Below are 25,935 nucleotides of genomic sequence, written 5' to 3'. Positions count from 1 at the left end.
TTTATTTAATTTTTCTTATTCAAATTAATGTTATTTTAGAGGCATCTGCAATGCAAATGTACATATAATACAAGAAACCAAAGTTACGCTTTCATTAGAGGGGGAGTTGTATTGAGACTTGAAGACTTAGCTGTCCATTTATATTACTGTATTCTGTTAATATCATTTGGTATTTTTATTTCGCAGCTAAACAAGGCTGGACAGCAATTGAAGATCCTGCCACATAAAGTATACAATGACAAGCATGAGGAAATAGAGCTGTGCTCTTCAGTGGAATGCAAAGGAATTGTGGGCAACGATGGACGTCACTACATTCTCGATCTCCTTCGAACATTTCCTCCCGATGTCAACTTCCTCAAATGTGAGTCTAAATTGCATGTCCCTTCATTTGTTCTAGTTTCATCTGACTGGCTATAACGTATCTTATGCAATAATTAATTATACATTAGATTGCAAAAGGTTGATGTAACAGTTAAATGTTAGTGTACACTGATCAGCCAGAATATTAGGACGACCTATCTAATAGCTGGTACGTCTGTCTACCTGTGGCATGGATAACACCGGAGACGTGTCATGGAATGGAAGCAATGAGGCCTTGGTAGGTCGCTGGAGGGAGTTGGCACCACATCTGCACACAAAGTTACCCATTTCTGTAATTTCCAGGGAGGGGGCAATGAGCTCTAATGCAACATGCAATTACATGCGAGATAAACTCAATCGGGTTCAGATGTAGCAAGTTGGGGGGGGGGGGGGCTACAACATGAATTAAACTCACCACTGTGTTCCTCGAACTACTCCATGACACTCCTGGCTTTGTGACACGGTGCGTTATCTTGTTGAAAAATGCCATTGCCATCTGGAAACATATTACCATGAACGGGTGTACATGGTCTGCAACCAGTGTACAATACCACTTGGCTTTCGTGATCCCTTGCTTGGGCTCCACTGCACTCGTGGATATCTATGTGAATGTTCTCCAGAGCATAATGCAGCCACTGCCATCTTGTCTCCATCCCACAGCAATCTGCCCTCACTCAATCACTCAGACTCAGATCGCCCACTTTCCCCATTCTACACATGGACAGCTTGCTACACATGGACAGTACAGTCACCAATACTACATGCGCTGTGCATGTCTGACTAGCAGTCATTCCACACCAGGTAATGCTGCTATTGCCTTGATGGATTTATATTGATAGTAGGTCGGTGGTGATGATGTTCTGGCTGATCAGTTTGTCTTGTTCTGTAATGTGTGAAAAATGAAAATGCCATGAAAGTTGTGTTTTTCTTGTGCATCAAACACTCCTCCTCCACCTCCCCCCCGTTTCACTTATGCCGGCTGGGTTGGGGATTTCCTCTGCCCAGAGACTGGATGTTTGTGTTATCATCATTTCATCATCATCATCATCATCATCATCGTCATCATTATTCATGACAGGCTAGATTGGATTGCGTAAAAATTGAGACTTTTCTACAGGTGCTAATGACTGCGCAGTTGAGCACTCCACGAACCAGTATTCATCATCATCGTCATCATCCTCATCTTCCTTTCACTTACGGGAAAACTTATAGTTCAAAACATGATGAATGTGAAACTTGGCACACACTTAAGTCATGGTTCAATGTAACTGAACCAACAATAAATGTCTGTACGTAGTCTTAGTGCTACATTCTCGAAGTATAGTGTGAAAAATCTACTTGGCTTTTGAAATGAAATTCTGTGATTAGTTTATTACTCCACAGAGTAAAAGTGAGAGAAAATGGCAGATACAGTGACAGATTTAATCGAATGCTGTGGCACATCTACATCTTCTCCTCTAGCTGGCCAAATATTACTTATGAAAATTTCATCTACTACCTGGATTCAAACTTCAGAACCAAATGGCATTCTACAAGTATTCATTAGTGAACTCAGCTAAGGGTGCAGGTATACGGTACATGGTGCATTATTTATTCTGCATCTATAATCTCTGCATCTGGATCTTTCTCAGATTGAACAGGCCTTATGAAAAACACTGCTCATGGAGCCCCACAATGGCCAGTCTTAGGTACTCAAATACATGCCCCCTTCAGTTGCTTCACATAGTTGTTCTACTCTGGCAAAAAATTTTAAAAGATTGTCTAAAGCAATACAGACAACATTTTTTATGGACAGTGAACTTCTATCTGATTATTTTATGCTTTACTGTAAATTAACATCTCATTGTATTCCGATAATGTATTCAGGCTTACTAACTACAGTACTGAACTGCTTTCATTAGCAACTTACAACTTAATCAGTGAAACACCTTCTAAACAAGCATGTTGGCATGCAATGTGGCAACGTACCGAACGTGACAGGTGTATCAGAAACCTCAATAGTACCATTAAATTTAAGAATATAAGTGAGTTTTGTTTTCTTTTAGTATGGAAATAGACAATTTCTGGACTGAGGTTCCTATGCAAACCTCTTCCACAACATTTAGAAGTTTGTAATAATAAGCATGGAGTACCCAGTGTAAGTTATTGATAATTATATTCCAAAGTACTATAACTGGATTTTTTGCTACACACCAAAGTTTATCACCATCATCAGTGTCTCTTTCCTAGCATTTATGTTAATTATTAGCGCATCATATTTTCAGAGGTGGAGAGCTTAGGCTGGCCAGTGCACCAGACAAAAGGACATTAATGTGCTGTGTGTATTTGATCCTGGCCTGGCTAACCTCCCTGTTTTGTGAGATAGTGGAAGGCTTGTTAATCTGTATCGGCAGGTAATTGTGTTAAGATTTTTCTGCATTCTTGTTTCTGTTGTACTTGGACAAGGCATAAGTTTGTTACACAGACCTATATTAATGCAATGAACAAGATCTTTAAATGAGATTGAGTTTTATGTTGGTGGAAATAGACACTGTTAGTCTTGAAAATTGAACAATAGTAACCATGTAGAGTGTTTTGTCTTCTCTACAGCCTGCAACTGATAAAAGCAATCAGTCTGTCTCAGGCAAACTGAGACTAATGTAATTCAGTTGAAAATGGATAAAAAGACTTGATATTATCAAACAGGTGTTAATAGTTATAAACTACATTTAAATTTCATTTTGTCCAGTAATATGACAAACTAAAACAGAAAGCATGTTGACAAGCTGATCAGGAAATGCTGTTAAACACATTTTACACTTTGAAGTTGGGTGTTAAGGATTTCTTTCCAACAAACTTAGTTTGTTATGATTTTTTTTTTTTCCGTACATTTCGTGAACCAGCTGCTGTTATTGCTGCAGTTTAAGGTGTAGTTCACCGAAATATTTAGTGATTGCTACAGAATTTAAATAGATTTATTTGTATTTCCTTTTATGTCAATAAAATCTGAGAATTTGTTTCAAAGATAATATCTGTTTTAACATCCTCACTACCACCTCACTTTTCGTTAAGAAGGCACATCTTAGGGATCTGAAATTAGTTATACCAAATACCACTTAAATTGCCAGTGATTATGTGCACATAACTTCATAACATTGAATTTAACTACAAATTTCATAATACTTGTGAATTTAATATATTTGCTCTGTTGCACACACGTTTTGTTCATAATGAAAAACCGTTGAATTTTCTGATTGTATCTCTACTTCTGTTGCATTTTCATGGACTATTGTACTGAATCACGAACTATTGCAGGGACACTATCAGTACAATTGCAAGATAATCAAAACGTATCTTAAGCCCAAATCTCTTAAAAGCTTTATTGGCAGTTTGGAGCACATTGTAACCATCTTTTTCCTCCAAATGCTGTAACGTTTTGTGTAATTCCATGTACATAGGGAGAAATGACTATAATAATGCATTAAGAGGAGACAGAACTATCGTGGAAAGATGTAGATGCTCACGTTTCCCATATGCTATTAGAGTGTGGAATGATAGAGAAATACTCTGAATGTAGTTCTGTGAATCATCTGCCACACGTTTCAGTGTGAATTGTAGAGTAGCGATGTGGATGTAGAACTGGTGGTTATTCCTTTTGGGAATTAGATTGCCAAACTTTTCTGTCAGCCATGACTTCCATCCATTGCATTGATTGAATAACAGTTGTTCTTGGCAAATGAACATTGTCAAAGCCATTCCTCTTATTTTTTCCCCCCAGGACATATGTCTGCAATATTTGTCTTTGCTAAGTATCTCTTCAAGATGTATTCTTCATTGGCAGGTGTAGTGTTGCCCTCCCCCACATCTCTTCTTCATAATATTTTACTTCTTTTAATAAGCTGCGAGAGGAGTAAGATGTACAAATAAATTTTTTTTCTTATGTTCATTTTCTCATAGTTGGCTGCAGTTCATCACGTCTAGGGGTAGATTCTTGAGGCTGAAATTTTTGACTTTGTAGGTTCCAGATGACATGATAACTATCAAATAAGCCTGCTGTGTAATTACTGTTTTGTTTTCTTTATTATGATGTCACATTCTTCTTTATCGCCCTGTCTTTACAATTTCCACTTCCATAAAATTACGTTGTTATTGCCAAAATTAAAAACATGTCCAATCACATCAGAGGCATACGCACTATTTCTCATTCTGCAGTACTAACAATATTCCAAAGAGTTTACAAAACGAGAGTTTACAAACTTTTTTGACAAAAGAAGAATCTTCACAAAGTTATGTCATTATTTTATAAATGAATCAAGAAATAAATTCAATAATTAGCATTAGATTTTGCAATTAATAATAGGAATTTTAAGTATGCCAGATATTTCATAATATCAAAAGTTTCCAAAACAAAAGTAATTTTAACTCTGTGTACAGAGTTAATACATATCGAATGTAGTAAAGTAATAAAATATTTCTTTTACACATTTTAGTCTGAAATTGTTTACAGAATCATATGACATTCTTTTAGTTAAACAGCTGAGATAATATTAACCTGTTTAAAAGATAGGAAGTATTTTTGGTATCGATAACTTCTGCTAAAGAAAGGTGATGTTAGAGGGGGCATCCCTTTATACAGGCATCAATTCATTACAACATGCAGATAAGCCCTCACTTAGAACACAATAATAATTCTCCATCCAGTTGCCTTCAGACAATCAGTTCTCTATATCTACTCATAGTCCTATTTATTTCATTTTTTGATAATCCCATACATTGTCCAAAATTTACAATTGTTATTCATAACTATCAGACAAAAGTATGTGTTCCATCCCAGGTACTGAATAGAATAACATACCAATAGAAACATGCAATCACCAAATGGATTTAACTTTAATATAACCGTGTTACATATATATACACCTCACTGGTCAGTTAGTAGATACCTCCATAGGATAAAACATGATGTATTTTGCACAGATCTTGTGACATCAGATTAACAGAAGCTTATAAAACATATTCTGTTTTCTACTATCATGACTTGTACACACTATATTGAAATAGCTTAGTGTTGGATGAAAAGTAGTGGAAGGCTAAATGAAATCCCACCCTTGTCTGCTCCCCTCTCAGCCTCCTCTGCATTTCTGAACTGGGTTAGTGGGAACTGGACACACCATTTGGTTCTCTAATTCTCCCGGCCGGAATCTGCAAGGACCCATTTTTCATTGCATTGCTCCTTCTCTCTCAAGCAGTTCCTCTGCCAGTATGTTCCACAATGCAAATGTGGTGCCAAGCTGGTGCAGGAGAGACATTTTGGTGTTAAGGAGTTGGTGGTCAGCAAATTGAATCTGTCTGAGGGGTTTAGGTTTTCAGTTGATTAGGAATGATTCCTGTAAGCAGCACTTGAGGGTACTTTGTAAGTTAATCATGATTGTGCCACAGATCTGTTTGCGTATCTTGCTTTAAAAGAAGAGGTAATTGTGGGGAAGGATATAACTAGTCATCTCTATGGAAGAGGCTTCAAGACATCTAATTACAAAGAAAGCTGGTTCAGCTAAATTATTGTGGACTCCAATGGTAGCTTCACAACCTGCTCATTCTGAATCCCACCCCTCCCAGCCCCCTCTGCTGTTCTGAACTGTGTTAATGGGAACTGGACATATCATTTGGTTCCTGATTCTTCTGGCATGAATCTGCAAGGATCCATCTTCCACTGGATTACTCCTTTTCCCTTACAATTTTCTACATTCCTTTTCCCGCTCCCATATTTTAGCAAGGTTTCCGTGCCTATGTACTCCCCTTAACAATAGTTTGCTCTTGAAGTGAGTGAATGTTATGTTGCTGGACAGTGATTCACAGTCTCCATATATTGTGCCTTCCTACACCAATGGTCCTTTCTTCTGAATCCATTTCTATAGCTTGAAATAATGTGTGTGTGTGTGTGTGTGTGTGTGTGTGTGTAAAAGAGTAAGTACTAAGCAAGCAATAGTAGATACATTATCTTTTTCTTCACTTTAGTGGAAGGAGAGGAGCTTTCTAAGGAAGTGCAAGCCTTGGGATTTCCAGTTGAACACAAACATAAGTTATGTTGCTTGCGTCAGGAGCTGATTGACTCGTTTGTAGAGTAAGTAACAAATTTTTCTACTATTAACTGTCCTGTAGGCTCAAAATATTTTAATCTCAACCATATGCATAACTGAAACAAAATAATTTTATTGGCAGGTCACGATACATGATGTTCATAAAGTATGCTGCGTTACACCTCCAGCAGCTAGGTGTAAAGAAACAGCGTGAGCGTGAAGCTTTACGTAGCAGCCAGGAGAGGGATAATGCCGTGGAACAAGAAGGCAAAGTGAGAAGCTTTCTTATTAATTTACTAATTAACACTACATTCCTCTTAATGTTCCAGATAAGTAGTGTAATGCAGGTAACTGAATAATGTTTATACAGTTCATTATTTTGAAGATCTTTTTTCAGAGATAATGCCCTCAGAAACTGATTTATACCTGCCTGTTTCTTCTAAAATATTCAAGGAGTATTACAAAGCACGTTAGAACAACTTAAAAATTTTAAATTCCATCATGTGCATTTGGTAAGCAATTTAATGGGGATGTGTTGTATCTTTTCCATGTCTGTACTTCACGTAAGCATTTTGGGTAACTCATTAAATGTAGTTGTCGAAATTCTTTCAATATTTCCATGATTCAATTCCTCATCATAGATAGATGTAATTGTTCATGGTGACGATGCAGCTTATCAGCAACAGGTATAGTTTGTTATCTCATGCACACACTGTTGTGATTTAGATAGTTACTGCCACAAATTGGGGATTGGGTAGGAGGGAGGGGTACTGTCTCATGCACACATTGTTGTGATTTAGACAGTTACTGCCACAAATTGGGGATTAGGTGGGAGGGAGGGGTACAGGGAGGACAGTCTGACATGTTTTCCTGTTGGTACAACATTTTTGCCTGCCAGTATCTCCATGGTTCACATACGCTGCTATATACACTAAGCTGCCTTTCCAACAATGACAAACAGTGGATTGTTTCGTGTAAGTGCTGTGAAGTTTATGAAACCAAATTTGACACAATGGCAATGAACGGTTTTAAATAGTTAAATGAACTTGAGAAGATTGTGGTTGAACTATTTGTAACGTGTGAATTTCAATAAAAAAATTAATGTACCAGAGACACATCAGTATGAACCATATGCTATTTCAGTCATTATACGTGTACTGACAGGAGGGAGATAAATTATATGTTTAGTGTGTTTGGTGACCAGTTTAGTGTGTTTGATGGCCACATTTTTTTTTCGCTAATATACTCTTCTGCATGTAAGAATGGTGTGACTGTACTTCTGGCTCTTAAAATATCACATAATATTTAGTGTGTGTAGGAATATTGCCAGGCAAATCATCCCATGAACAATATGTTTGAATTAAGTAGAACAACTGAATAGCAAAAATAAATGAGTTGGTTTCCACAAAATTCATCTGTGTTTTAGTCCACATGACACTGCAAAATGATGAACCAGTATTTCAGCCACTATTGCAAGGGGCCTTCATTCAGTATGTAATACTTCTGGTTCAGTATTGGTAACAATAACGGATGAAGTTCATTTGTAATACTGTTGATACGTCAGTTCACAGTTTTGCAGTATGTGTCGTGTACAAGGTAGAAAAATGATGGTCAACCTGATCCCTACCACCCACTAGTGGACATTTAGACTGTTGTGGTGGATGATGGGGGTTTCAAAAACATTTTCATTAGGTTTTCATAAAATTTTGAGATAAAATATTTTGTAAGTAATTAGGATTATGTTTTCACTTTCTGTAACCCTGCTTTGTAGATTTTGTAAAGTAAAGTGACTTCCTACTTAAGAATCACCATTACTGAGGAAAAGGCGGACAGTTAGAAAATTTTACTATAACAGATCCAAAGTGGGCAGAAGGTGAAAAAAGTTGAATATCTCTACATAGAAGCTGATTCTTGGTGCAAATGAATGTACAAAGAAACTAGGTCTCTATACACCTGTTACATTTGGATGATACAACTCTGCAACAGGAAGTAAGGCTGTTGTGTATTTTTTCCACCATTTGAGGGTATTCGCAAAGTTTATTTTCTTTTAAATATTGTAATGGAAAGTGGTGATAGACTGCAAACAATTTAGGTAACAACACACCAAACAGTAGAGTCACTGAGCTGTTGACAGTGACATAAATAAGACTGAAAGTTTCTCTACCCCTCCACCTCACCCTGTTTGAGACACAAGATTTTCTATAGTAATGGCCCATAGTGGTCACTGAAGCATTCTCAGAATTTATGGGACTAAATGGCTGGAGCTACTGACCAGATCTCAGCTTGTGATCCTAAGGTCTGTCAGCTATTTTTTGGATGAAGCTCCTAGGCCCACTGTTAAACAAATGCACCAAATAAATATCAGAACTTTTTCCCTTGTCACAGTCATTCATTCATCGGATTATCTGCATTGCGGCAGGTTTTGAATGCATAGACCTCCATCCTTGTGTGTTCTGCATTCCTCTTCTTTTTTTGGAACCCTTCTTGTGGGCTGCTGACATCTTCCAGCATCTGGATCCTTCTCCTGCCTTTCCCTCTTTTTCCTGGAATGAAGCCTTCAATTGCCTCTACTCGAAGGCAATCTCTTATTAGATTGTGGCGTATCCAGTTTAGTTTCCTGTTCTTCACCATCAGCAGCATCCTCCGTTCTTCTCCAACTCCCCTCAGTACTTCTTCATTCCTGACTTATCAATCCAACTGATGTTCTCCATTCTATGCCATATCTACATTTCACAAGCTTCAATTCTCTTCTCATCCTGCTTTCTCAAAGTCCTTGTTTCTGCTCCAAACAAGGCCACGTTCCATATTAATCACATAACCAGTTGCTTCCTTAATTCCTTGTTTAAATAACTAGTTAGGAGTCTTCTTCTGCTTTTGAAATGCCTCTTTTGCCAGAGCCATTCTCACTTTGATATCTTGTTGGCAATCCATGTCTTCTGTAATCCAACTTCCCAAATACTTGAATGCTTTTACCTGTTCTATGTTTTCTGACACAGTCACAATGATGTACTGCAATTTCTAAAAATTTACACACTGTAGTGTTTTTACAAAAACTTTCTATGTACAGCAAAAGGGGTCAGTTTGGCTTTGCTTTCATTTCTTCTGTGAATTCTACAGTACAGAATGTGGTTTTGTGGTGAATATCCCAACTGTCAGTTGGCAGCTGTAGTAAATGATCTATGAGAATATGCCATTTAGTAATCACAGAGAGTCAGAAAACGTGAAACATTATTACTTGAAGCATGCAAATTTAGCTTCCCATCTCACTGTTCTCATTTTCTTTGTTTAAGGAGGACTCCTCAGTCATGCATTACTAGCATAAACTTTCTGATGAGGAAATCTTGAGCCTTCCAGAGAATTCTACAGCTGGTTCTGACCTGTGTTATCTGGGGGTGATAAAGACTTTGTGTCGGTTACTAATGAGGTTAAAATCACATTTTTGAATGGAATTTTAGAGTAAGATGCAGTTACTGATCCAATTCAGGAAAAACTCAGCCCTCTGAGAAGGTTCAATCAAATGCTTCCGCATCAAAGGCAGCTGAAGTTGGAACAGCGAGAGAAGTTTTGAACACACAATTTTTGTCGTCTGTAAGTAAATTCGTTATGAACATCCTGAAAGTGTGAGAATGGCTCAGTATTTAGCTCTGCTAATGAGTCAACAACTCTATTTTCAGTGCTTTCAGAACTCTCAGTGAATCAAGACTTGTTAGATTTTAGAAGAAAAAAAAAAGGCAGTCAACTAATTGAGAACTAAAGAACAGTGCTTGGACTGTGCCACTCAAGAGTTGGGGGGGAAAAAAGGTTTACCATCATGTATGTCTGTGGTCTCATTGGTACAAAAGAAACTTAAGCAGATGGAATTCAGTCATGCAGTTGGGGGAGGGGGGGGGGGGGGGCTAAATTAAACAAGGACTCAGTTCCAAGAGAGAAATATCATCTCTGCAAATTTCTTCATTTTTGTCAAAAAATCAACCCTAGCTGTTGACTCTGAGACACAGCTTGTGAGAAGCTCATTGGAAATTAAGTTTTATCACCCTGGAGATAATATAACCATCACTCCTGAACTGCTACTCCAGCACATGAAAGCTACACAAATAATAGATGTATCAGATCTTACAAACAGTTTCTTTACAGCTCTTGATCTAGTTAAAAAGCTACAGGAGAAGTAAATGCCTTTAATGAGGAAAATAAACAATATTGAGAGATTTTTGATGATATGAAGACTAGTGATTGGTAACAAGGCCTGTACCTTGATTTCGGTTGTATATTAAGGAAAGAAAAATAAGGATGTTGTTCTTCTTAAGCACTTTGCTTTCAAAAGTGGCAGTAAGCAAACGAGAAGAAAAAGGCAACTGTCCGTTTCTATAACAGCACAAAATATGGGGACGGGGTGAGTGACCAAATGATCTGTAAATACAATGCAAAGATTAGTGTAAGATTGTCACAAATTGTCTTCTGTATTGTGGATAAATGTTTAGGCACAGTAGTAAAGCAACACAAGAAAAAGAAGAACTTTAAGTTAAAGCCAAATGCTAAAATAGGCCCCTAAAGAAATATGATGTCCAAAAAGAGCCTAGTTTGTACTAATAACAAGAAAACTACATTGCAAACATTGCAGTTTACAAGACATTCAGAGGTACAACTGCCGAACAATGAATAAAAATTATATATGCAAATAAACGATTAAAAGAATCATTTTTTCATACAATATTGACACAAAACCCACACCCACAACAGTAGTACAAGTTTATATGCTAACTAGCTCCACAGATGAAGAGATTGATGAAATGCATGACAAGATAAAAGAAATTATTCAAATAGTTGAGGGAGATGAAAATTTGTGATGGGGTCTAAAATTCAATAGTAGGAAAAGGAAGAGAAGGAAAAATAGTAGGTGAATATGAAGTAGGGGAAAAGAATGAAAGACAAAGCCACCTGGTAGAATTTTACACTGAGAGTAATTTAATCACAGCTAACAGTTTAAGAACCATGAAAGAAGGTTGTATACATGGAAGACACCTGGAGACACCAGAGGATTTTAGAGTGATTATATAATAGCAAGACAGAGATTTTAGAACCAGATTTTAAATTGTAAGACATTTCAAAGGGCAGATGTGGACTTGGATCACAATTTATTGGTTACAGACTGTAGATTAAAACTAAAGAAACAGCAAAAAGGTAGAATATTAAGGAGATGAGACATGGATAAACTGAAACAACCAGAGGTTGTAGTGTGTTTCAAAGGGAGTGTTAGGGTACAATTGACAAGAGCAGGAAAAGGAATATAGTAGAAGGAAGATCGGGTATATTTCAGAGATGAAATAGTGAAGGCAGTGTTGGATCAAATGGGTAAAAAGACAAGGCGTAGTAGAAATCCTTGGGTAACACAACAGATATTGAATTTAACTGATGAAAGGAGACAATATAAAAATGCAGTAAATGAAGCAGGCAAAAGGGAATACAAATGTCAAAATAAGATTGACATGAAGTGCAAAATGGCTAAGCAGGAATAGCTAAAGAACAAATTTTAATATTTAGAAGCATATACCACGGGGGAAAGAGAAATACAGCCTACGGGTAAATTAAAGAGGATTTTGGAGAAAACTACCTGTATGAATCTCAAAAGCACAGATGGAAAACCAGTCCTAAGCACAGAAGGTAAAACTGAAAGGTGGAAAGAGTACATAAGGTGTCTATACAAGGAAGATGTACTTTAGGGCAGTATTATAGAAATGGAAGAGAACATATATGAAGATGAGGTGGGAGATATGAAACTGGAAGGAGAATTTGACAGAGCAATGAAAGACCCAAGTCAAAACAAGGCCCTGGGAGTAAATAATTTCCTGTTAGCACTACTGATAGCCTTTGGAGAGCCAGCCGTGACAAAACTCTTCCATCTGGTGAGCAAAATGTATGAAACAAGCATAATAACCTCAGATTTCAAACAGAATATGTTCAAATTCCAAAGGAAGCAGGTGCTGGAAGGTGTGACTGTTACCAAACTGTTAGTTTAATAAGTCATGGTTGCAAAATACTAACACAAATTCTGTACAGAAGAATGGAGAAACTGGCAGGAACCAACATCAGGGAAGATCAGTTTGGGTTCTGGAGAAATGTAGGAACATGAGAGGCAATTCTGACCCTAACACTTATCGTAGAAAACAGATGAAGGAAAGGCAAACCTACCTTTATAGCATTTGTAGACTTTGAGAAAGCTTTGGACAATGTTGACTGGAGTGCTCTCTTTGGAATTCTGAGGGTATCGGGGACAAAATATAGGGAGCAAAAGGTTGTTTACAACTTGTACAGAAACCAGACAGCAGTTATAAGAGTTGAGGGGCATGAGAGGAAAGCAGTGGTTGAGAAGGAAGTGAAATAGAGTAACATAGGGTAATAGGCTACAATCCTATCTGTACATTGAGCAAGAAGTAAAGGAAACAAAATAAAAATTTGGAGTAGGAATTAAAGTCCAGAGAGAAGAACTGAAACCCTCGATGTTGGCTGATGACGTTGTAATTTTCTATGAGAGAACAATGAATTTTTAAGAGCAATTGAACGGAATGGGACAGTGTCTTGAAAGGATGATATAAGATGAACATCAACAAAAGCAAAACAAGGGTAGTGGAATGTAGCCAAATGTAAAAAGTTAATGCTGAGGAAATTAGATTAGGAAATGTGACGCTAAAAGTATTGGACGAGTTTTGCTATTTGGGGAGCCAAGCAACTGATGAGGAATTAAGTAGAGGGAATATAAAATGTAGACTGGCGATGGCAACAAAAACGTTTCTGAAGAAGAGAAATTTGTTAACATTGAGTATAGATTTAAGCATCAAGAAGCCTTTTCTGAAAATATTTGTTGGAATTTAGCCATGTCTGGGAGGGAAATATGGGTGATAAACAGATTAGACAAAAAGAAAATACAATCTTTTGAAATGTGGTGCTACAGAAGAAAGTTTGACAATTAGGTGCGTAGATCACATAACTAATGAGGCAGTACTGAATAGACCTGCGGAGCAAAGGATTGGTCGGTATTACATATTCTGAGACATAAAGAGATCACTGATTTACTGCTGGAGAGAAGTGTGAGGAGTAAAAATCGTAGAGGGAGACCAAGAGATGAATACTCTAAGTAACTTAGAGATAAAGAATCTTTCACAGGATAGAGTAGCGTGGGGAACTGCATCAAACCAGTCTTCTGGACTGAAGACAACAACAATGATGACTAAAACAAATAAAACAAATTTAATAATATTAGTGATTTTTTTGTGCGAGAGTCAAAACAACAGCTCACTATTCTATGACTAGCACATTCTCAACAGCTAGAATGTTAACATAGCCAAGTATTCCGATGGCTATTTTGCAGGTTCTTTGCACTTAACCACTTGATGAATATTCATGATTAAACATGTCTCTTGCATTATTTTTCTCTGATTACTGATGAAGTACTGTGAGAGTAGATAAAATAATAGTATTATGTACCTTACCTGCATCTGCCCATAACAGCAGTTAAGACAGTCCCCAGAACTACCACCTTTTTCATGGTTTTAGCCTGTGATGAGATTTAGGTATTTTTTGAGTATGTAACGGGATTTTTAAATATGTATATATACTTTCATTCAACAGCTTTTTAATTTAAATGTTTTTGTGTATGTCTAAATATCATGCTCAAAGCTATGTAAGATTAGTGTTCACATGAAGATTTTCTTGTGCAGGATAAAGACTCAGTAGACAAATCAAAAACCGAAAGTACGAGGAAAAGTCCAGAAACTGATGTAGTGGCTTCAACCGAGAATCAAATGGAAGCTGATGAAGCAAAGAAAATAGTTGAGAGTATTACTGATTCTATCTCAAATGGAGAGAAACAAGAATGTAAGCTCACACTGTACTTATAAATGACAAATTTTTATACTGTTTTTGTTTACATGTGCTAGAGGTGGGTAGATGAAGTAAAAGTAAATAAAATTGATTCTAGTTCAGTATGCTGCTCTGGTGTAATATGGGAGTCAAACGGCTTAATTAATTTTTTTTTTTCAACAATATTATGCAAAGGATGGTTACTACTCACTATATAGTGGTGATGCTAAGTCGTAGGTAGGTACAACAAAAAGAATGTGAGAAAATGAGCTTTTGGCTAACAAGGCCTTGGAATTATATATATGACACACACACACACACACACACACACACACACACACACACAAGACCACAGTCTGCTGAGGCCAGACTGTTAGCGGGAGCACATGATGAGAGAAGCAACCGTGTGGTGGGGAGGGGGAGAGAGATAGCAGGGTAGCATTGGAGGACACTGAAGTGCTGCTTGTGGGAGCATACTGGGACATGGTGGAAAGAGAGTAGGGCAACTAGGTGCAGACAGGAGGTTAAACGAAGGGCACAGGGTGGGGGGTGTAGCAAAAAGGAGAGAAGTAAAAAGACTGTGGGTGTGATGGTGGAAAAGAGGGCTGTGTAGTGCTAGAATGGGAACAGGGAACACTAGATGGGTAAGGACAATGGTTAAAGAAGGTTGAGGCCAGGAGGGTTGTGGGACTGTACGATATATTGCAAGGAGAGTTCCCATCTCTGCAGTTCAGAAAAGCTGGTGTGGTGTGAAGGATCCAGATGGCACAGGCTGTGAAGCAGTCACTGAAATGAAGGACGTCATGTTGGGCAGATTGTTCAGCAATGGGGTGGTCCAGTTTGTCAGTGGCCATTCATGCAGACTGACTGCTTGTTCTTTGTCATGCCCATATAGAATGCAGCACAGTGATGGCAGCTTAGCTTGTAGATCACGTGACTGGTTTCATAGGCAGCCCTGTCTTTGATGGGATAGATGATGATTGTGACTGGATTGAAGTAGGAGGTGGTGGGAGGGTGTATGTGACAAGTCCTCCTCCTAGGTCTATTACAGGGATATGAGCCATGAGGCAAGGGGTTGGGAGCAGGGGCTGTGTGGGGATAGACAAGGATATTGTGTAGGTTCGGTAGGAGACAGAATATCACTGTGGGTGGGGTGAGGAGGGTAGTGGGTCGGACATTCCTCATTTCAGGGCATGAGCAGAGGTAGTCAAAAGCATGGTGGAGAAAGTGATTCATATTTTCAGTACGACTTGTAAACTGGAAAGTCTTTTAGCTTGGGAGAGCGAGGGAGAGGGATGGAGGGAGAGGGGGGGGGGTAGGGAGTAGGTGCATCAGAAGAGGAGTATTTACTCACAGCCCACGAACCAGAGTTTCTGGCAGCTCAGATACACTCTTAACTTTCATAACTTATAAAAATTTTATCAAACTGAGAATGATCAGAAACAGAAAAGGAAAGGTAAGACATCTGAAGGTTGGAAAAAAGGACAGGAAAGGTGCCACAAACCCTGGATTGGTAGTCAGGGGGGGAGGGAGGGAGGGAGGCGGGGCTGCATTTTACAGTTGACGTATCATAGTGCACGGCAGTAATGTAAAGTATCATTTCAGAAATATTGCTTCTCCCATTTATACTTTTATATTCATAGTGTTCAAAGATATACAGCTGTTGTGTTAATATGTAGCAGGAAATGAGCCAGCATAGACATATATGAAATATTAAAAAACATTACGGGGGATGGTTGGCATGGCAAGTATTAAATATACTGGTTGGTATTAAAAACGATAAGTAAGGCTGCTTAAAACCTGGGTGTTTCTTTGACCACCACAATGCTCTACCAGAAAGGCTTTAATGAAGTAGCGTTCTTGTGACCTTCAGTTTAATACAGGACAAAATGACAGTGCCACTTTTTCCAAACTGGATTTCCTAGATCTGACCTGTATTTGAAGATGGATCTTGAGGTTTGTTGTACAACATTTATCTGTATAGTCAGCAGACCACATCACACAAATAATATACTAAAATAAAAATTAAAGTTGTGGACAGTTAATTGCAAAATGTAAGTAATACGTGAATAAGAAATAAAGACCATTTTTTGTTATCACACATTATCATTCAGTTATACTTACTCATCAGTCCAATATATGAAATGTATGTAATTAAATTTTTTTGATGTATGTGTTTATAAACATTTAAAAAATGCATGTAATCTAGCATTCTAATTATACGCAATAAATCGGTGTCACTAATAATTTTCAACATACCTTAAAATAAGGAAAATTGGTTTCATGTCACTGCTTTAAGTTTTTATTTCTATTGCTGCTTCTGTTAACGATAAATTAAAAAAAATTGTAACATGTTACTAAAAAACATACTTGTACTAAACCATAAATGCTTATAGTGAATGTCATTAAAATGAAAAACCGTTATTAATGCAAAGAGATTAAGAAATTTTATGGTATTTGAATTGTGTCAAAGGCCATTTCTCATGGCAATTGTCCTTAGCAGTAGTTGCTTCTCTGGCTTGCTACTGTTATACAAATAAGGAAGTTATAACATCTAAAACAAGCAAAGGTAATTGTAGCACAATATAGGTTAATTGTTTCCTACTGTTGTCGTCTAATTAAAATTTTTTTCAATAACATTTTTTATGTAGTAATGTGTGAAAATTTTGATTTTTGTAGTGGAGGAGAGCACAAAGGAGATAGTTCGGAAGGCAGCACTTGCTGTTGGGTCTCTAAAGGAAACGGAGTTTGACATCCGCTTCAACCCTGATGTCTATTCTCCTGGAGTTCAGCACATTGATCCAGATGGGGAAAGGCTTAAAAAGGAGCGTCAGCTAGTCAAGGATGCTTGCGAGTTCCTCCTTACTGTACAAATACCGACACTTGTGAGTATACGTATAATGGCTGTGTCAAATTATCATGAAATGTTCCTATCACAGTTGTCTGCATCACTGGGACAGTTTGTGTAGAACCACTGAACTAGATGTCACAGTGAACTCTTATCCAGGAGGGCAGGATTCAAATTATCAGGTTTAAGTTTCCAGAGGTTCTTGTTTCCGCAAATGCCAGAATGGTTTTTTCAGCAAGACAACAGCTGATACTCTTCCTTATCCTTGTGAATCCTAGCTTGTACACAATCTCTTCGATGAATTCATTGTTGAAGGATGTTAAATGCTCTTCTTCCTTCCCTCCCTTTATGTGTGACTAGACACAAGATGAAAAGTTTAATCATTCACGCCATTTGGCTCTTGTAGCACAATAAGCTTCTCATTTAACAAATTACAGATCACAACATGTATTTAAACACAGATTACTAAAAACTGGAGCCATTCTTGCACAGATATCCTTAAAATCCTATGTCAGCGTAACTTTATTAATATTACATCCTATACTGAATGTCCCTATTCCAATTTCAGTTTTTAAACTTTTATAAAAATTGTGTTATTGTGGAAGACATATGTATCTTCAAAGTTTACTTCCTAAGATATTTATTGAGAGTCTTGTATCAAATTAATTTTTATTATTTTTAACATGACATAACATGGTATGAATGTGAAGTGCTGCCTTCAGTCTGATAAAAAGGAGATGTCAGTCTTGCTTTGATAAAACTTTGCATGTTATTTTGTCAACATTTTTTCTGGGTTGTTATTTATTTATTTTATTTATTTATTTATTGTTCCGTGGGACCACATTTAGGAGAAGTCTCCATGGTCATGGAACGAGTCAATACATGAAATTATAACACGATTGTAGAAACAGATAAAATGAAATATAAGAAACATATTCAGGCGACAAGTCGTTAGTTTAAATAAAGAAAATCAAGAATGTAACACTGGAATTTGCTTAATTTTTTAGCTCTTCCAGGAGCTCCTCGACAGAATAGAAGGAGTGAGCCATGAGGAAACTCTTCAGTTTAGACTTAAAAGTGTGTGGGCTACTGCTAAGATTTTTGAGTTCTTGTGGTAGCTTATTGAAAATGGATGCAGCAGAATACTGCACTCCTTTCTGCACAAGAGTCAAGGAAGTGCATTCCACATGCAGATTTGATTTCTGCCTAGTATTAACTGAGTGAAAGCTGCTAACTCTTGGGAATAAGCTAATATTGCTAACAACAAACGACATTAAAGAAAATACATACTGTGAGGGCAATGTCAAAATTCCCAGACTATTGAATAGGGGTCGACAAGAGGTTTTCGAACTTACACCATACATAGCTCGAACAGCCCGTTTTTGAGCCAAAAATACCCTTTTTGAATCAGAAGAATTACCCCAAAAAATAATACCATATGACATAAGCGTATGAAAATATGCGAAGTATACTACTTTTCGTGTTGAAATGTCACTTATTTCAGATACTGTTCTAATGGTAAATAAAGCGGCATTTAGTTTCTGAACAAGATCCTGAACATGGACTTTCCACAACAGCTTACTATCTATCCGTACGCCTAGAAACTTGAACTGTTCCGTCTCGCTTATAACATGCCCATTCTGTCTGATTAAAATGTCAGTTCTTGTTGAATTGTGGGTTAGAAACTGTAAAAACTGAGTCTTACTGTGATTTAGCATCAGATTATTTTCCACAAGCCACGAACTTATATCATGAACTACATTATTTGATAATGTTTCAATATTACACACAAGATCCTTCACTACCAAGGTGGTGTCATCAGCAAACAGAAATATTTTTGAATCACCTGTAATACTAGAAGGCATATCATTTACATAAATAAGAAACAGCAGTGGCCCCAGCACCGACCCTTGGGGAACGCCCCATTTAACAGTGCCCCATTGGGACTGAACATCATTACCACTCTCAATATTGCGGAGGATTACCTTTTGCTTTCTGTTCTTAAAGTAGGAGGCGAACCAATTGTAAGCTACTCCCCTTACTCCATAATGTTCCAACTTCTGCAGTAATATTTTGTGGTCAACACAGTCAAAAGCCTTCGTTAAATCAAAGAAAACACCTAACGTTCGCAACCTTTTATTTAATCCATCCAAAACCTCACAGAGAAAAGAGACTATAGCATTTTCAGTTGTTAAGCCATTTCTAAAACCAAACTGTACATTTGACAGCAAATCATGTGAATTTAAATGCTGCAGTAACCTTGTATATACAACCCTCTCGATAACTTTAGCAAACACCGATGGCATAGAAATAGGTCTATAATTGTCAACATTATCCCTGTCTCCCTTTTTATAAAGTGGCTTCACTACCGAGTACTTTAATCGGTCAGGAAACCGACCACTCCTAAAGGAAAAGTTACAGATATGGCTAAGTACTGAGCTAACATACGTGGAACAATACTTCAGTATTCTGCTAGATACCCCGTCATATCCATGAGAGTTCTTGGTCTTTAGTGATTTAATTATTAACTCAATCTCCCTCTTGTCAGTATCATGGAGGAACATTTCAGGTAACAGTCTCGGAACACTTTTCTCTAAGAGCGCTATATGATTCCCTGTTGGGACTAGGTTTCTATTTAGTTCACCTGCTATATTCAGAAAGTGATTATTAAATACTGTACATATATGTGACTTATCAGTAACACGGACATCCCCACTACGCACTGATTCTATATTCTCGACCTGTCTCTGCAGACCAGCCACTTCCTTTACGACTGACCATACGGTTTTAATTTTATCCTGAGACTTAGCTATTCTATCTGCATACCACATACTTTTTGCCTTCCTAATAACTTTTTTAAGCACCTTACAATACTGTTTGTAATGGGCTGCTGCATTTAGATTTTGACTGTTTCTAACGTTTTGATATAATTGCCACTTTGTTCTACAAGATATTCTTATCCCTTTAGTCAGCCACCCAGGCTGCCTGTTTGTGCTAGTACCCTGTTTTGAACGTTCTAACGGAAAGCAACTTTCAAAGAGCACGAGAAAAGTCTTGAGGAAAGCATTATATTTATCGTCTACTGTATCAGCACTATAAACATCTTGCCACTCTTGTTCCTTGATAAGGTTTACAAAAGTCTGTACAGCAACTGGATCAGCTTTCCTAAAAAGTTGGTAACTATATTTAACATGTGTAGCAGCACAAAAATCTTTTAGACTTAAAATTTGTGCATCATGATCTGAAAGGCCATTCACCTTATTGCTAACAGAATGCCCTTCTAATAATGACGAATGAACAAAAATATTGTCTATGGTTGTTCTACTGTTCCCTTGCACTCTCGTTGGAAAGAATACGGTTTGCATAAGATTATATGAATTAAGGAGGTCCACCAGCATCCTTTTCCTTGCACAATCACTTATACAATTAATATTGAAGTCACCACATATAACTAACTTTTTGTATTTCCTATAAAGTGAACCAAGAACCTCCTCTAGCTTTAGCAAAAATGTTGTGAAATCGGAGTCTGGGGATCTATAAATAACAACAGTAAGAAGTTTAGCTCCACTAAATTTAACCACACCTGCACAACATTCAAACACCTTTTCAGTGCAGTACTTTGAAACATCAACTGACTCAAATGGGATACCGTTTTTCACATACATGGCTACTCCCCCACACCGCAAAGAGCTCCTAGAAAAGCTGCCAGCCAACCTGTATTCTGGTAAAGGAAGCCTCTGAATTATCTCCTTATTTAAGAAGTGTTCAGATATACCAATAATTTCAGAGTCAACATCAATAAGCAGTTCACTAACTTTATCTCTAATACCTTGTATATTTTGATGAAATATACTAATTCCCTCATTAATCGAATACCCAAGCTTTGTAGAAAGTGGTTTCTTTGTTAGAGAGACTTCCCTTAAGCAGGAATACCTATCAGCTGACTTCAATCTAAAAAAGGTACAGCTCTAACACCCACAACTACCGGAATTTTCCCATGAGTGATCCCACCACCCACACCTATGCTGTCACCTATAAGTTTTGCCAACCTCCCCTTCCCATACCTGTTGAGGTGCAGGCCATGTCTAGTGAAACCCGTCCTACTGATAGACTCCACCGACACCACTGAAATGTGACTCATGCCCTCTGTCATCAGCGCACCCCCAAGTCTCATGTTATTACGCCTGACGGCTGTATTAAGATGAGGCCGATCGTGACGCTGAAACAGTTCCACAAAATGCACATTCGTGTTGCCAGTCTGAGTGGCTATCTTTTCCAGGTCACCATCTATGTCATACTCCCCATCCCTATCAATACTATTACCAGCCCCACCCACAATCACTACCTGATCCTCTTTAGTAAAATCCCTACATAACCCCCCTATGTTAAAAGTCACCTGAGCCAATCCTGCATTAGGCTTCACAATGCTGGTGACCTGGTACTCACTCCCCAAAACTTCCTGCAACTGCTGGCCTACACCTCTACCATGAGAACTACCTAACAGCAGAACCTTCTTCTTTCTCTTAGACTTTGCAACTGTCCTAGCCACCGTAACTGCTGAGGTCTGCTGCATACTTCCTACATCTACAGCTACTAGAGATTCCTCTCCACTAGACTCTGACAGTTGGTCAAATCTATTACAAACACCAATAGTAAAACTATCTGAAAATCTCCTTCTCCTAGCAGATCTCTTGCCAACAGCCAGCTCCCATTCCCCAACCCCCTTCTCCCTCCTCATCCTATCTAGCTCCTCCTGTGCGTTTTTCAACTGCACCTGAAGGGCACAGATCTTACGCTCCTGCTCCTCTATCAACTTACTCTTGCTACATAACCTACAGTTCCAGGAGAGGATCTCACCAGAATGCCCACAGGCTTCCCCACTGCATTCCCCCCAGTGAAAATACTTCGAACAAGTCTCACACCGCAATCCACTACTCACGAACCTACGGCAAAGCCCACACTTCTCACTCATGGTAAAATTTTACAATTATTGAAACAAGAAAACAACTTTATCTAAGTTCCGCAACTACAATAAGAAGATGTTAAAAACTGACTACAATTATCACAAACTTGCTCTACAAGGGAAGTAACTACTATTATTGACAGTATTAAACAACAACAAATGAGAATATAACAAAATACTAACACAGAAAGAAAATCAAACGTCTAATGACAGTAACGAAACTGAAAGCAGTTCGCAAAAATTTCTTCTGAAGTTATTTCACCGGAAAACACCAAGAACACCGGTTGAAGACTACTAAAGTTCCTAAATAAGCTACTATACACAAACAATTAATTAGTACTTAGCTTTCGATGCGCCGCTACAGCTGCAACTGGTCAGCGCGGAATGTAAACACGGGTAAGAGGTTAAGTTGCTCGATACGAAACACTCACAAATATCAGGCCACAACACAAGAAATGCAGAGGTGAATGAAGAAACCACTAATAAGTCACTTATATAGTAAATATTATCACAAAAACAGTTAAAATATATATCAGAAACATAAAAATAGATGAAAACTTAGCGATCTTACACGCAGTCACGCGCTTATGACGTCACACCAAAGACTATATAACTATCAGAAATGTGTCAACATTCCACATCAGCAATTCATTACCAACACCTCAAAGTGATACATAGATGTCCTGTGAGCTGTGATAAGAACAAATATCTTGTAAAGTTCCAAAATTATAGATGTAATTTGTAGACCTGCTTGACTGGATTTGCATAGCATGTACCAGATGAAGCACAGTTCATGTTTTAGTCCCATAATATGCACTTCACCATACTAAATGGCAGGGAGTTTGAGACTCCTTTTGTCATAGTCTAACATTACAAATTTTCATGAACATGATGATTTAGATTATACCCCTGTGGTTTTTTTATTATTTTCAAAAAATATTTCATGCAACACCCAGGTTCTAACTAGTAAGTAGAACTTCTCAGCATTGATGTCATCAGGGCTACAGCACTTGCTGTAATTGTACAAATATGGAGGAATCAGTATGGTAGGGCCATTTGTTAAGGGAACTACTTGTCATTTAGAGGTAGCTACAAGGTAATCTAAGCATTGTATATCCCATGTCCAAGCAGATTTCTTAGGAAAACTGTGCTGTTACAGTGAGGTGGTCAAATGTATTATGAATAATTTGTAAAATTTTTTGTTGCTTAATTTGCAGACACTTTCTGAAATATATAACTTTTCCTCTCCTTGCAGATTCGTGATTGTCTTGATCATTCAACAGCCCCACTGGATGGAACTACCCTTTCTGAAATGATCCATAATCGTGGTATCAACATTAGGTATTTAGGAAAAATTGCAACTATGCTGGCAAAAGTGAAGCAGCTGGAGTATTTATATAATATAGCTGCCTCAGAGCTAGTGACCAGGGCAGCAAAACACGTCTTCACGACTTACATGCAGGTACATAATTTTCAGTCTGTTGCATGAAAGTAATGATTTTATAAAATGGTAGTAAATCATAACATAAAGACTGAACACTATATGTTACAAAAAATTCATTTGTCCGCTTGTTTGTTGCAGAGTACAGAGCTGATGAACCTGTCTGCAGCAATAAGTCACTTCCTTAATTGTTTCTTGTCTGCCTGTCAAGTACCTCATCCACAGCAAGTTGCTGATGAGGTAATACTATATCCTAATTTTTGTAAAAAGAAGACAATTAAAATGTGTGCAGTAAATAAAAAAATCAGTCAAAGTACAACGTGGTCATTTTATCTCATAGTAATACTTCAGTATCACCACTAATGATTTTAATGTTCTTGGTAACAGCAAGTAGAAACGCCATTTGATCTCGGTGTATTCTCTTGTGTTAAATTATTTTTTCCCATTTGAATTACTGCTAGAAGTTGCACTCAATATTTCTTAAATCACTACTCAGGCTGATAGATAATTTTAATTTAATTCATCAGGTGTTCACACTGTCTTAAGATTAATTCAATGCAGATTTGATGGAGCACATTAAAATATTCTTATTGCATTAACTATGCAATTTCTTGCTTAAGATATTTTAACATTAATATCTGCAGCATTCTGTTCAATGTATTTCCTGCCGTCTTTAACTGAACACACATTCATGGCTGTGGAATATCTTTTGGATGCAACTGAGAACACTATCAATAGTTCATAAACCTCAGAGTTCAAGAAAGCCACCCATATCACTACGTCTGAAAGTGCCTTTCAGTCAGTGTCATGTCATAATACTTTACCTGTCCGAGCATTTAGAAATGTGTAATATTTAGCAATTATAGAATGTCTGTTTCTAATACAATAATTCCAGGGGTCTTTGTTATATCAGTATGTCTCTGTATCATAGTTCACTATACCATGAACGATGAGAAAAAATGAGCACAAAATGGGCATATGAATGTTTGATTGTACCATATGTGTAATTTTTATCCATTATATTGTCAACTTAAAGTGAAGTAGATCTCTGCCATATTCTAGTTATCATTTGGATCATTTCCTCTAAAAGTTCTGTCTCCTGCATTCAGAAGTGAATTTAGTTTAGACAGATTGTATAGACAAATTGCAGGAATGATGTACTTGAGGTACTTTATGCACCTAATTGCTACCATCTTTTCAGACTTCCACAAACTGCCATGAAAAATGCAAATTAATTTTGCATGTCATTACAAATGATCAGGCAACCATGTTAGGTGCCCATGTATAGACTGCAGCAGAACTTTTGATTTGTCAGACAATTTGATTTTGTGAAATGGCAGATCTAAGCAAAGTTCAGCTCAGTTGTGTGTAAATGTAAAGCTGGCTTTTTTCTAGAAACTGTCTTGTACACAAAACCTCTAAAGCATTGCCATGGTCTGGATGATGTGCAGAATACTTTCGCTGGGTCTACCTTTTTTTTTTTCCTCGCTGCACTGCTGCATATTTGTATAGTCTTGGACACACAGATGCTTGACAAATTTCACCCACTTCTTTGTTCAGAGTTCCATAAAGTGCCTAGTAAAAATCATAAGCTGTACACAACATACTTACCCCAGTGTCACCACCGAATAGCCTGCTCAGGTTTGTATTCAATAAATCCAAGGAAGTTGTGTGTCAGCATTGTTGTAATGACTCTGAACTTTTTGAAAAGGAATTGGTGGTGTTTTCTCTTTAGGTCAAGATTATAATTGTGAACTGTTGCACAATGAACATTTGAATCCAATAATTTCGCTGACTGTCATTAGTCTCACGGCCAGCTGATATGCTGGAATAAGATGATGTGGTTCAAATGGTTCTGAGAACTATGGGACTTAACATCTGAGGTCATCATTCGCCTCCAACTTAGAACTACTTAAACCTAACTAACCTAAGGACTGCACACACATACATGCCCGAGGCAGGATTCGAACCTGCGACCATAGCAGTCGCGCAGTTCCGGACTGAAGCGCCTAGAACCGCCCGGCCACTGCGACTGGCTTATGATGATATGCCTGAACGATATGAGCACTGTGGATGGTCTGCTTTTTATCATTACAGAGCAGTACTCACAGTTTTGTGATCATTCCTGGAGTTGTGCATGATGGGTCAATCCAAATATTTTTCATCCTTGGGAGATTTCCCCTAAGGTTGACACACCAATGTTATAGGGTTTTTGTTCAAAAGCCTATTTTAGCATTTGACAGATTTCATCTGCAGCTTTTCTTTTTCAGCTTGAAACAAACTTTTAATGCAACTCCTTTGCCCCTTAAAGTTAAATATTTAAATATTGAGACAGTAGAGCATGATGTAATAAAATCAAATAAGTGTATCGCAGCTGGATTTTGAGACACTCCCTGTTAAAATAGTCTCCATA

General features: G+C 37.6%; 1 protein-coding gene and 1 long non-coding RNA gene across 3 annotated transcripts in view; one reads left to right on the top strand and one right to left on the bottom strand.

Moving 5' to 3' along the window:
* LOC126411109 (uncharacterized) overlaps positions 1 to 25,935 on the bottom strand; it is a 132,453-nt gene that overhangs the window by 34,800 nt on the left and 71,718 nt on the right. The window lies entirely within an intron of this gene.
* Positions 1 to 25,935, top strand: part of LOC126411093 (clustered mitochondria protein homolog) — a 369,115-nt gene that overhangs the window by 291,157 nt on the left and 52,023 nt on the right. The window contains exons 10-16 of the mRNA XM_050081339.1: positions 187 to 361; positions 6,355 to 6,460; positions 6,559 to 6,688; positions 14,129 to 14,285; positions 16,950 to 17,155; positions 23,337 to 23,543; positions 23,664 to 23,762. Of these exons, the coding sequence (XP_049937296.1) occupies positions 187 to 361; positions 6,355 to 6,460; positions 6,559 to 6,688; positions 14,129 to 14,285; positions 16,950 to 17,155; positions 23,337 to 23,543; positions 23,664 to 23,762 (1,080 nt within the window). The remainder of the gene's footprint in view (positions 1 to 186; positions 362 to 6,354; positions 6,461 to 6,558; positions 6,689 to 14,128; positions 14,286 to 16,949; positions 17,156 to 23,336; positions 23,544 to 23,663; positions 23,763 to 25,935) is intronic.

This window comes from Schistocerca serialis, chromosome 1 (assembly GCF_023864345.2).
Source record: "Schistocerca serialis cubense isolate TAMUIC-IGC-003099 chromosome 1, iqSchSeri2.2, whole genome shotgun sequence".
Lineage (NCBI taxonomy): Eukaryota > Metazoa > Arthropoda > Insecta > Orthoptera > Acrididae > Schistocerca > Schistocerca serialis.
Note: the sequence above shows the minus strand (reverse complement) of the source record. Positions and strands in the feature narration are given on the sequence as shown.